This window comes from Bombyx mandarina, chromosome 24 (genome assembly GCF_030267445.1).
Source record: "Bombyx mandarina strain Sakado chromosome 24, ASM3026744v2".
NCBI lineage: Eukaryota > Metazoa > Arthropoda > Insecta > Lepidoptera > Bombycidae > Bombyx > Bombyx mandarina.
The window spans coordinates 9,294,339-9,308,392 of NC_143230.1; the positions used below are offsets into that span (position 1 = coordinate 9,294,339).

Below are 14,054 nucleotides of genomic sequence, written 5' to 3' on the forward strand. Positions count from 1 at the left end.
CACGCAAATGCGCCACCCACATTGAGATATAAGTTCTAAGGTCTCAAGTATAGTTACAACGGCTGCCCCACCCTTAAAACCGAAACGCATTACTGCATGCTTCACGGCTGAAATAGGCAGGGTGATGGTACCCACCCTTTTTTCAGTAGGTTATTTTCTATCTGATCTTGTTGGAATCGGAGTAGTCATGGTTAAATAACACAATAGCGTTAGCGTAAATTTTCGATATCGATAAGCGCGCGTCACAACCGTCACGGACAACACTCGACGTCAGACAAATGCGGGGAGGCAGGCGACGGTGGGACGAGCTGTCCCCCGCGCGTCGCCTCTGGCCCCGATGGACATGAACTCGCGCGCATACAGTTTTATCCTTTCTGCCACGCCAACTTTCATGTTACAACTAAAATAAATACAACTAACAGTTGATATTCGAAAGAAAGAAAAAAAAACAAAAATCAAATTATTCAAAAAATCATTTAATTCACAGCAGAGCGACATATTTGTTGAAAATCTTCATATTCTCGTCACTTGGAGTATCACTCTTTAACTTGTGCAGTTGAGTGCTACCTTCGTGTGTTAATAAGGCCTGAAACAAATTGTCGAATCAATTTAGTACGTACGGACCAATATAATAGGTATTGTTTTCAAAATATTTGTTTTAAACCTACTTGAGTGAGTGACCTTAACCCAACGGTAGATGTGTTTTTGTATAAATTTTATAATCACAAATTGTTAATCACAAAGCTTACTAAATACTTTTTGGACTTTTTGGCGGGAACGCGAGGAGTGAAGTTGTGTGATTTGTTTTATTTTGTCTATTTAGTGTTTCTTCAGTGTGTGTAAATAGTAATAACGGTGGTTTATTCACTGTTTAATATCTGTGAAAGTGCACAAATGTGGGAAAATGAAACAAAGCCGCTGGACGTAACTTCTCGAGATCCTCCAAAAAGTCCACTGAAAAAATCTCGGTAAATGACCACCATCTTACTGAGATTATAATTCATCGCATACCTATCATCTCATCTCATTTCATTTAATTTCATCCCAGTTGATTAATGTCTCAAATTAATCATCTTCATTTCATTTCATCATTTTTCATAAAAATAAGAATATAAATTAAAATAAGACATGACTTAAAGGTCTTAGTTACCAGGTCATAAAATCCCTTAAAAAAATCAATACTTTTTTTTTCTTTCCGTTCTTCCTTTCCGTGTTTCTATCTATATCAGGTTATTTGGTCTAAACGACATTATTGACACTATACAAGAGAGCCATTTAAAGTTATACATAGGTAATTTGGAAAAATATCGTAACAAAAAAAAATCTTCAGATACTTGAATGGGGTTAATATAATTGAAGTTCAATTAAAAATAAAACTATTGATGTTAATATCAAATAAAACGCACATTAAATTACAAAGATAAATGTCGCGTATTAAGCCAAATGTCGCTTTTTTTTATTGCTTAGGTGGGTGGACGAGCTCACAGCTCCCCTGGTGTTATGTGGTTACTGGAGCCCATAGACATCTACGACGTAAGTGCGCCACCCACCTTGAGATATAAGTTCTAAGGTCTCATATATAGTTATAACGGCTGCCTTCAAACCGAAACGCATTACTGCTTCACGGTAGAAATAGGCGGGGTGGTGGTACCTACCCGCGCGGACTCACAAGAGGTCCTACCACCAGTAATTACGCAAATTATAAATTTACGGGCTTAATTTTTATTGCACGATGTTATTCCTTCACCGTGGAAGTCAATCGTGAACATTTGTAAGTACGTATTTCATTAGAAAAATTGGTACCCGCCTGCGGGATTCGAACACCGGTGCATCGCTACATACGAATGCACCGGACGTCTTATCCTTTAGGCCGCGACGACTAAACCTCACCTCACCTCTTTGGACTATACTCACCAAACTATTTTGACCGCCAGCTATAAACCTACATTTTTCCATTGACACTTTCCCGTAGATGTCACTGGTGGTCAGGTCCCAGGCGACGACGCTACCGTCCTTTAGAAGCGCGAAAATTTGACAGGGGTTCGAAGGCGGCCATATTAGTGACGTCACCGACATCTAGGAAATACGGTTGCCAGCTCAAGCATTATTGCGTTACGTAACAAAATTAATTTTCAACTATTATGTACTGATTAACCATTAATTTTTTATTGACCTAATGAAATACGTACTTAACAAATGTTCACGATTGACTTCCACGGTGAAGGAATGACATCGTGTAATAAAATAAAAAAACCCGCAAAATTATAATTTGCGTAATTACTGGTGGTAGGACCTCTTGTTTGTGGTGCGGAAGGTACCACCACCCTGCCTATTTCTGCCGTGAAGCAGTAATGCGTTTCGGTTTGAAGAGCGGGGCATCTCTTATACTGGAGACCTTAGAACTTATATCTCAAGGTGGGTGGCGCATTTACGTTGTACATGTCTATGGGCTCCAGTAACCACTTAACACCAGGTGGGCTGTGAGCTCGTCCATCCATCTAAGCAATAACAATAAAATATATCCATTAATGGTTAGCGTCGTATCAAAAATTCATTCATAGTGCGTTTCCCGAGATATTATCTGCCACGGCCATACCATCCGGTTATAGAATGAGATATCTCTTGAGCGCTATGGAATTGTTCCTCAACGGTAATTAGGGACTCATATCCCTGAAAAAACCCTAAAGTCTCTAAAACGTTTTTCTCGCCCGTGTAGGGAGACGAGCATACGACCCACCTGATGCTGAGTGGTTACCGTCGCCCATGGACTTCAGCAATGACAGGAACGGAGCCAAGCCGCTGCCTACCTACTTCAATCGCTTCACTGCCATTACTATAACTTGAAGGTCGAGACCCTTAAACTCGTAGAAAGAGGGGGCGTGGGGATCGTAATACAAACCATTCCAGCATCACAACCGGACACCGCTGGGGCTGCGACGCTGCTGATGTACCTGCCCTTGCTATCCGATCGACACCTCTCAGTCAGTTCTCGAGCAGGAGAAATATTTCTGCGTGAAACAACTACCTACGTCAATCGATATTTAAGTCTACGTACACGAGTGTGATGGCAGACATAATGCTTAAGGGGTTCTCTAGCGGTCTACCAAAGGTAGCTACGAGTGAGACACGAGACATGAGACGTGAAACATGAGGCATGAGGCATGAGACACGAGGCACGAGGCACATGACACAAGGCACGAGGCACACGGCACGAGACACGAAACACAAGGCACGAGATGATACAAGACAAGATATAAGAAATCGTCTTGTTTTCCTCTTGAAATATTTCCCCAACTTCATTCCAAACTCTACCATATTTGTTTGTAAAAAGTTTTTTTGCGCATTATCAATATCTTAACCAATGAGGTACCTTTAATAAACATTTATATGCTTTCCGACAAATCTAAAACAAACAATTACACATGTAACTATATCACCGCTTCATGAGAATAATTTTTTTACCTACAGTCCAATGTGAGCAGAACCCTGTTTTCCAGTAACGAACAAAGGCTTACAGTTCCCGACTCAGTGGACGCCATGAAGTACGGCAGCGCGGGGGCGACTTGCACATTGGTCACCGACGACTTATCGTCTGAACACAAAAAAGTATTGACTGATATTAAAATTGCGTGTTACGATAGAATACATGTAGTATGTGGAGACGTTCAAAGTATACCACTCATTTTCTTAAAAGTTATAGTTTTTACTGGTGGTAGGACCTCTTGTGAGTCCGCGCGGGTAGGTATCACCACCCTGCCTATTTCTGCCGTGAAGCAGTAATGCGTTTCGGTTTGAAGGGTGGGGCAGCCGTTGTAACTATACTTGAGACCTTAGAACTTATATCTCAAGGTGGGTGGCGCATTTACGTTGTGGATGTCTATGGGCTCCAGTAACCACTTAACACCAGGTGGGCTGTGCGCTCGTCCACCAATTTAAGCAATAAAAAAAAAGAAGTTAAATCCCTTCAATTCTAAAGGTGCAATACTATAGTCATATTAGGTGTACCCGTCCGCTTCGCTGGGCATTTAAAATTAACATTATTATTTCTCACCCCCACAAAGATTCTCATCATTAACGCCCCCCCGCAACTGGTGTAGGGAGTCAAACACTCATATAAATATTAGCCTATACATTAAGTACATATATTTTCTACATGGATACCAAGTTTCAAGTCAATCAGATGCATGGTTCAATAGTTATAATGGAACATCCGTAAAAACCACTGTAGATTTATATATTAGTATATATATATAGATGGTATGAGATTTCAATAAATCGTAAATAGTTCCAACCATAACCCATGTTCCAACAACCACCCACCACCGAAACAGAGCCCGTCCCTACTATCCGGAACCTCTGTGGTCACCCACATCACTATTTCTGGGATCTTTGTTTTGTATGCGATAACTAGACCATAGTCAGCAAACGGTATGGAAACGGCGCTATACTAGCTTTGTCCTTCACCCTTTGAACGCGAACCGTCGATAAAGTGACTCTCAATTAATGCGTATAAAGTGCGAAGCGTCGGAATACCGATTATTGCGCAGTAGGTATATTAGGTATTAGTTATCAACCTGTACGGACGTGACTTATCGCGCGCACGTATATTAAATTTCTAATAAGTCAATAACATTTACAAATAACATTTAAAATTATTTTGCTATGAATTTATCATTAAATTTTGTGTTTTTTTTTAAGTTAAACTTTTTATAAGGAACTTTTACTTTCAATAATCTTTATGTAATTTCTGCAAAATATGTGAAAAGAAGCTTAGCACCAAATGATTTAAAAAGCTTAACAATGGAAAAAGTAGGGTAGTTTAAAAAACTTAAAGGAGGGTATAATTTAAAACCGTTTGCTTTAATTTCGTTGACAAACTGTATCGCCTGTTGAATAAATATTATAGTTTCGACACTTACTTGTCACACGAAATCTTCTAACTTTAACACCGCCAACGCTCTTCTTACAACTCAATACCTCGCCAACATTTTTGGCTACCAAATAATGATCGATGTTGCCAACATTAACAATCTTCAAATCGTAACAAATCATACTCTCCCATATGATAGGAGTCCTTTTATCGGCTGGCAACACTGTGTTACTTTTAGCGCGCGTAACGTCACATTCGAACTTCTTGGCCGTGTTTGGGCGCGAAAATTCGATTCTCTCTCGCCGCCTCAACGTCAATCTACGTTTGGCTGCACACAAATCAAAGGCAACACCTTCTTCGATTGTCGAATCAATGTAATCCGACAGTACAATCGTTTGAAACATTTCCAAGCTCGTTCGTGAACTGTAAGCTTTGCCGATGTCCGTAAAGCTGCCTTTATTTTTATCTCGGACTATCAGCCACACGCAAAGTTTGCCTGTGCGCTGAAGCACGATCGCCTGTAGAGGGACAAAAATGCAGAATTACTCTTGTGTGCCAATTGTCTTGATCAATTAATTACTCAGAGGAGTAAGATTGACATACTGCGTACTATGAAGAATCAAGAAGTCGCTTCTGACATCACGTGATTGACACAGCTCATAGACATATTAAAATGTGAATGCAACCACACAAAATATTGTATAGTGATTATGGCAATATCATTTTGCAGATTTCATTACTAATGACACGATGTTGTATTCCTTCTTCGGGAAAATAGGTTAAGTACGTATCTCATTTTAAAAATAATCGATAAATATATTCGATAAAATAACTGACTAATAGAATAGTCTCGTTAGATTGTCGGTCGAGAAAAATAATCGATTACATATTTTTTGGCGGGAGTGCGAGGAGCGAAATCTTGGGAGTTATTTTATTTTCTATTTATTCAGATTTAACTTATGATGACCGTGGCTTATTAACCTTTTAGCGTCTGTGAGAGGGCACGAGTGTCGGGAAATGAAACAAGGTCGCCGAGACGTGACATCTTGGGCTCTTCCTAAAACTCCACTGGAGTCTCGCTTAACGCTTTGACTGTCGTGTCGGTCACCGGTGCCCTACGCGACGCACTGAAGTAATTACGTCGATTTCTGTTACTAAGGCGCCTGGATTGCCTAACTCTTTGCATTCTTTTGTTTGTTAATGTATGTTTTATTATTTTAGGTCTCTTAGAAATAGATTCATTGTCAGTATCTTCGGATTCGTCTTTCCCAGAGTCTACTGGATATTCCGGCGCCTTACTACTAGAAATCGACATAATGATTTCAGTGTGCCACGTAGGGTACCTTAACTTACATGGCAGTCAAGACGTTAATAACCACCAATTTAAAAACACCTTATTTCGCCTCATCATAATTCATTTAATTTCATCCCAATTAATTACGATCCCAATTAATATTGTACACATTATAGATATTATTGAGATAGTGTGTTCGACTTTTATATATTCGGAGTGAAAATATCCCGCCAACACAAAGGACAAATAACAAACAAACCACAAACATTATCGCTACCTGTCCCAGGACTCTTCTTCCGTTCGCCTCTTTGGTCTCATGCGCGGTCAGTTCCAAGCCAATGATCCTGTCAGCGTTCTCCGCGCACGATAAGTTGAAAGCGCTGGTCGTGAACGCGCAAGCTTGCAAGGCACGAGGAATCGCTTCCTACAAAACAAGTGGCATAAATAAATCGATTTTACAACCCCACGAATTCGACAATAGACTAGACTTAGTGTTGGGAAAACAATAAGATAATTGAAGCACTCCAGAACTAATGGAATCGGTTTTTATTTTTAACACTATCACTTGTTTTCTACGCGGACTGGAGGGAAATATTCACATGTTTTCGTACCCACTGAGTTTATTGCCGGATCTCCTCAGTGGGTCGCGATTCCGATCTGGTGGTAGATTCTGCGAAGCACGGCTCTTGCTTGGGCTAGTGTTAACAAATCCCTTCAGGCTACCTATTCGTTCGCTGACATAGCCTCTCAAGGCTACGAGCTTAGGTAGGAGGAAAAAAGGTGATTTTTATTTGTTAGTAGTTTTTTTTTTTTAATTACCTCTGACATATTTTTAATCAAGTTTGTTGAAGGCCAATTCATTGCAAGTTGCAATTTTCAAGTTGAAGGCCAATTCACCAAAACTAGCCTCCGTCCTGAGAAGAACTGACAAGAAACTCAGCGCGCATTTCTTTTTTTTTAAATATTAGTTTTTTTTTTTATATTACATTATTTTTTTAATATTCTTTTTTATCGATAACGAACAACTAGAATTTATCGCAGGGAAAAATGTTATGTATACGGACAAGCACCGCAGTCTTGGATGTTTCGGCTGGTAAGATGTAACGCGTTCTGTTTCTATGGACGAGATAAGTCACAAGACAAGAAGGGTCGTCGTACCCCCTTTCGGGGGCACGGAACGGGCCTCGGGGCAATCCCCACTGCCCGGGACGAAGCTCCCTGCCACATAGGGCAGGGGTGATATAGATGCAGGACGAGATGGGAGGGGACTGTTCGCAGCGTGCTCGGCACACTCACATCGACAAAATAAATAAATACTTAAATATAATACGATGGGCTTGTTGTTTTCCTGGGTGGAGTGATGCCCGCGGAGGAGTCGCCCCGGCGCCGGCCGCTGTCCTCTGCTTGATTTTTTTTTTTTATTTTTTTTTATTTTTTTTTTTTTTTTTTTTTTTTTTTTTTTTTTTTTTTTTTTTTCTCTAACTACTAACTATAAACTAACTACTAACTAACTAACTAACTAACTATACACTATATACAAAGCAGGGCAGCAGTCAGCAACTAAACCGGGGCCCGCCACCGGCCCCATGCCGCGGCCCCACCTCTACAAGTTAGAGGGGGAGCCGCGGCACTGGTTTGGCGCTCACCCGCTAGGGGCTCCCCAGAAGGGGAAGACCGTCGCGGGGAGGGACCGACGTAAATCACTCCCCTTAAGGGGGAGTGGTTCACCCAAACGGGTGATAGAAATGGGTCCCCATAGGGGGGCACCCCAACAGTGTGGGGGGAAATGAAGAGTGTGGTCAGCTCAGTCCCATGGGGGCACTCATTATGAGCACTCCCATATCACTCCGGTTAAGCCGACTATCTTACCATAGCCGGGGGTTCCAGTAGCTCCCTTGGTAGCGCCTGACCATCAGGTGGTCTGGCGTGCAAGGGAGCTATATTGTGGAGATGCTCGTGGGGTCCACCGTCAGCCCGCTCGTACATATTACGAGCTAGCCTCCGAATGAACTCCTCGAGCGACTCCACATCTAGATCCCGGGCGATTACGTCATTTCTGACGTAACGCCCTGCTCCGACTATCGTGCGAAGAGCCAGATTCTGCTGGGCCTGTAACTTCACCCGCATGATCTGCGGGATGAGGTGATACCAGGCCGCAGCTGCGTACGTGATACGGGAACGGACATACGTCTTGTAAATGCCGAGTCTAGTCCTGGTCGGCAACCTGGAGGCCAACACCGGCCGGAGGAGAAACCTCGCATAGCGGGCGGCCGCCAACGCCGACTTGGCGTGGGCGGTCATCCTCAAACTCCGGTCGATACTGACTCCCAGGTATCGGACACTGGGCCTAAACTCGACATTGACTCCACGGAGACTGAGCTGTCCTGGGACGGCTCTTGTGCGGACCGGACCGAAGAGGATAGCCGCGGTCTTCCCCACATTGACCGCGACCCTCCATCGGTCCAGCCACTGGGGCAGTAGGTCCAACAGCCTCTGCATCCTCGAAATGGCCGCAGAGGGGAAATTAGAGGACGAGAAGTAGGCGCTGTCGTCGGCAAACAGCGCCAACTTCACGTCGGCTTCCCACACTTGGAGGTTGCCCTCAAGCGTGGGAATGTCGTTGGTGTAGAGAGCGTAGAGGACTGGTGCCAGGACGCTTCCCTGGGGAACTCCGGCCGTGACTGGGCGCACCGACGACTTTGCGCCCTCGACCGCGACAAGGAAGGATCTTCCCTCCAGGTACGACCCCAGCAGTCGCACATAGGCGTGCTGGAGGTCCGTGTTCTGCAACAGCTTGTAGATCAGTCCCGCATGCCAGACACGGTCGAAGGCCTTCTCGATATCGAGAAAGACTGCGGCCGTGTACTGGCGCGCGTTGGACCGATCCGCCAAGTGGTGCATAACGCGGACCAATTGCAGCGTTGTCGAGTGACCGCTGCGAAACCCGAATTGCTCGGGTCTGAGAAGGATGTGCGGCGACACCCTTCTCAGCAGCAGCCGCTCGAACAACTTGCCCATATGTGACAGCAGAGTGATCGGACGATAACTGGAGGGATTTCTCCTATCCTTGCCGGGTTTGGGCAGGGCAATAACCTTGCCCAATTTCCAAATTCCCGGGAAGTGTCCTGTGGACAGAATGGAATTGAACAGTCGTGTCATGAGTGACACGACCGTTTCGGGGAAGTGGAAAAATGCGAGGGAGGGAATACCGTCCTCGCCCGGCGCCTTGCGCCTCTTCATCCGCTTGATGGAGAGGCGCAATTCACTGGGAGTGATGAAATCACCATCTCCCAACGGTGGCACCGGGGAGGAGAGTAGGCTTGCTACGCTCTCTTCCACCGATTGGTGGAATGCGGCCTCTGAGGGTGCAGAGTTATTGGGAGCGAACTGCCGCTCCAGCATTACGGCCAGGACATCGGCGCGGGCCTGAGCCGAGAAGCATCGGTTGCCCCTCTCGTCCACGAGTGGACAAGTCGGGGCAGGCCGATTTGAGAGCTGGCGGCAAAGTCGGTGGAGGGACACGGACGAGGGGTCCTCACGGGCCTCCTCGATCCGTTCCTCCCACGCATAGCCCCGATAGGAGCTAATCTTCGCCGCCAACTCCGCTTCCAGCTCATTAAGCTCGCGCTTGATCCTGGGACAACGAGTTGTCGCCCAGAGCCTCCTCAGGCCCCTCTTCCGGCGAATAATCGCTTTCAGATGGGCCGGGAGTATACCTCTGGGCCCGCCGCTGGGCACAAGAGTCGTCGCCTGGTCGATCGCTCCCCTGATGGAGTCGACAAGGCGGACTGCCGCGTCGTCGACCCCCTCAGGGGTGTTGGGGTCCTGAATTGCGGGAAGGTCGACTAGGCGTCTCTTAAAGAGCTCCCAGTCGACCTTCGGTCGTAGGGGCGAGGTCGCAACCCGGGTGAGCCCCATTCCCAGTGTGACCAGGATAGGGAGATGGGGGGTACCCAGGTCGTACAGTGCCTCAATAGTTAAGGGGCACCGTAACCCCTTATGAACGCACACATCCAACACGTCGGGCTGGAGTTGCGCGGCGGTCGGAATGTGCGTGGGTTCGTCGGGGCCGACCACAGAGTAGTCGCCCCTATCGGCATCTTCTAACAGCCGCCTGCCCACTGCTGAGTTCAGTCGGGAGCCCCACGCGACGTGCTTCGCGTTGAGGTCCCCGACCAGCAGAGCTGGGCGGCTGTCGCAGTTCAGGACCCGTCTTATGTCCCCGGGGTGGAAATCAGGCCCCGGGGTCTATACGCGGCATAAACCCGCATATCTCCCCCCGAGGTGTGGATCCTCACACCGATCGACCTTGTCGATGTGAAGGCCAGCAAATCCAACTGATCATGCACCACGTCTCGCCTGACGAGCGCCGCAGTGCCCCTGAACGGCGTCCCGGCAGGACTCACCTCGTCACGTCGGTACATGAAGTAGTTTGGAATCCTGAACACATCCCGAGGACGTAGCTTGGTCTCGCCCAGGAGCACAACCTCAGGGTTGTACTCCCGGGCGAGAACCAAGAGATCGTTCTTGCGGGTTTTTACCCCGCCGGGGTTCCAATAAATGATGCGCAGTTCCTGGCTAGCCATTGAACTGCGCAATCATTCGGTAGAACCCCGACAAGAGAGCCCCGAAAGGGCTGGCTCCCGAGGCGATCTCGCGGATCACTCCGGAGACCACCTCGGACAATTTTTCCCAGAGCGCGAGAAGCCATGCAGCAAAGCCGGCAGGCTGTGAGGCCTGCCGACCGCTGCGCTGCTCGCGCTGAGGGCGGGGGGGAAGAGGGGGCAGAGTATTGCCCAACTGCTCAGGTTGAGCTTGAGGCAATGTTTGTCCCTCCAGTTGTGGAGGGTTAGGGTCGGCAGTTACGTTGGCTTCCATGGCCTCATGAAGTTGTTGGTCCACTTCCATGTTTCTGGCGCTGCTCTCTCTCGCCATTTTCTTCAGGAGTTTCTTCCTCTCCTTCTTTTTTTTATTTTTAATTTTATTTTTGGCAGATTTAGGGGCTGAGCCGGCTGTCTGGCGAGTGTCGTGGGCTGTGGTGACAGCTATAATTTGGGCTCGGCCACGAGGAGTGGGGTTGGACGTTTTGGTCTGTCGCGGCGGGTTGGCCTGCGCCATCAGCGTGGTCGCTGACGGCGCTGCCTCCACTACCGAGACAGACGGAATGGTACTAGGAGGGGGAGGGGCTGGGGTTTGGGAAGATTTCCCTTTCCCCTTCCCCTTAGGGATGGGAACAGGTGCGACTGGAGCCGGGACATTCCTGGGCCGAGGCACCGGTGGTGCAGGAGGGGGGATGGTTACTCCCATCATCCTGGCCCTCTTGCGGTAGACCACACACCGCCGATCAATGGCGGCGTGGTCCTTCCCGCAATTTGCACAGGATAATGGGCCATCCCTTGGCCTCGGGCAGTCCGCCACAATGTGCTCGCCGGCACATCGAACGCAGCGGACCGCACGGTGACAATTGGTGGACGCGTGACCGAAGGCCTGGCAGCGGTGACACTGCGCAGGTCCTCGGTTTGGACGCCATCCCTCAACCGTCACCCCCGGCAAGTACATCAGTTCATTCACTGAATACAGCCGGGCGAGGTCACCCTTGGAGAGGTGGTCCAAGGCCACGAAGAAAACGCAGCCCTGTCTCCCTCTCTTGGCCCGGATACACCGGGCATGTCGAGCAGGAAAGCCCAGCTCCTTGAGGGCGTTCGTAACTTCCGCCGCATCGGTGTCGGCAGGGAGACCCCGGACGGCCACCTTCGAGGGTATTTCCTCCGACAGCGCATAACAGAACCATTTAATGGTTTTGTCTGCGGCGGAGGCCCTCGAAAGATAGTCCTGGATCACCCTGTACTCCTCCGCCGATGACGGCAGGAAGCGGAAACCGGCGCCGTGGGGTCTGGCAGAAGGAGCCCTACCGAGGCGCTCCCTAATGGCTGCCATATGGCGAGACCAGTTCGGGAGGGCTTCCACCATGATAGGTGGATGCCGGCGGAGCTCCTCCTGGACCCGACCCCTCGGCCTCGGGGGAGGAGGGACTTGGGTTTGGGTGGGTCTGGGGCGAGTACCCACTGGGGGTTGGGATGCGGCTATGGTCGCATAAGATGTTGAGGGAGTGGGTTGGTACGGGTTAGGGACCTGTTGAGCTTTAGTGGACTCGAGATCCATATACCTGGTTGAATCCAGGTTGCCCGCCGTGCCGCTTAGGGCGGGGCACCTCGAGTTGGATCCACTGGGATAGGGGATATGGTCGGGGAAGGGGATCGAGGAGGGGATCTGAGTTGGCGTGGGGCTACCCCTGTCCTGGTGGGGCCCTCGGTTTGGGGATGGGTTTAGCTACTGGGATGGGACTCCCAATGGGGGATGAAGACCTTGATGAAGAAGGAGAAACAGAGTTGGAGTTGGAGTTGGAGTTGGAAGAGGACGGGCAGAAGACGTGGCCTCGCTATCCTCTCCCTCCGATTTGGAGGAGGGACCTATTCTTGGTCGTTTATCTTGGTCCGATGAGCCTCGGTCTGACTCGGACCTGGCCTTCTTCCGCGGCCGAGAGGGCCCCGAGGGATCGGTCAACGAGGGAAGGGCACCTTCCCTCGGTTCGATCCTCGGAGGACCCCCGGCCGAGGCCGAAGGCCCGGGCCGATTGTCAGTTCCGAACCCCATCGGGACTGTACGGATCATTGGTTCAGGTCTATGGGTCCGTAATTCGGCCATAGCCTGGCGTCCCTTACGAGACGGGCCGGGAGTGCTGATTATGGGGGTGAGTGATCCCCAGACATGATTTGGTAATCCTGAAGATCACGCGGACATTGGTGCCCTCACTAGGAAGGCTATGTATACACTATGGGCGACCAGTCAGCCGACCCTTCGTTTCGAAGAATAAGAATGTAGTGTGTAGTGTAAGGTCAGTTTGACTGTGAAGGGGAGACTAGTGACGCTTGTCAGTAGCAGTCCCAAGTATAACTATACTTGATTTAAATAGTAGAAAAGGAAACAAAAAATAAAGTAAGGAAAATAATAATTAATAGTTGAGTCTATCAATACTAATCAAAACTAATAACTAAGTCAAACTAACTTCAATTAGGCAAAATAAACAATAAATACTATCCTTAATTACCACTATTAACTACCACGATAACGTGATTGGGGTCACCCGTCGCATGTGGCATTCTAATATAAACTAAGTACTGTCAATTCGAAGAGAATTCTACCAATGTAATTTAAAGCTACTGCTAATTATTATCAATTAATTTTAAAGTTATTAATTTAAGAAAGAAAATTTACATATGTAGTTCTAAGTGACTACAGAACAATAAAATAATTATATTATCCAACTAAAAACGGTGGGTTTTGGACACCAATACCACGGGCCAGGTCCACAAAGCCGGGACCCCCGGGTTAGAAGATCTCAAAACCAGGTTTGAGATCAGGGAACCCCGGGATCAACGACCGAGCGGGCCACGACCGAGACACTAGCACCTTCCTCCTCCCGGCTAGCTCCGGTACCACACAAATAAAAATAAAAATAATAATAAAAGTAAAAATAACTAAAGATAAAATAATACTATGAAATTTACAAGTTATTAGCTGCAATACAACTTATACGACGGGATCGCACAACCACAATCGTCAGTACTATTGTAAAAAATGACAAAACAATGGGGACGGCTTATGATCGGTGATCGGTATGCCAATAATAATGTAATCTAGGTTTAAAAATTAAATTACGAATTCGAAAAAAATATTACACCAAAAGAGGGTAGATATGAAAAAATTTTAAACTTGCTATATACTTAAGATAATTCAATATATGAACAATTTAACTACTTTCTACCTAATAATTATAAAGAAACTAATAATGTAAAGTAATGCAATGAAATCGAATAGACATAGGAAATA

General features: G+C 47.2%; 1 protein-coding gene across 1 annotated transcript in view; it reads right to left on the reverse strand.

Annotated features, from left to right (window-relative positions):
• Positions 1-460: 460 nt before the first annotated feature.
• LOC114241688 (uncharacterized) overlaps positions 461-14,054 on the reverse strand; it is a 29,899-nt gene continuing 16,305 nt past the window's right edge. Inside the window, exons 7-12 of the mRNA XM_028172607.2 lie at positions 6,442-6,588; positions 4,920-5,388; positions 3,463-3,592; positions 2,900-3,008; positions 1,915-2,076; positions 461-586 (exon numbers count right to left, since the gene is read on the reverse strand). Of these exons, the coding sequence (XP_028028408.2) occupies positions 482-586; positions 1,915-2,076; positions 2,900-3,008; positions 3,463-3,592; positions 4,920-5,388; positions 6,442-6,588 (1,122 nt within the window). The 3' untranslated portion in view covers positions 461-481. The remainder of the gene's footprint in view (positions 587-1,914; positions 2,077-2,899; positions 3,009-3,462; positions 3,593-4,919; positions 5,389-6,441; positions 6,589-14,054) is intronic.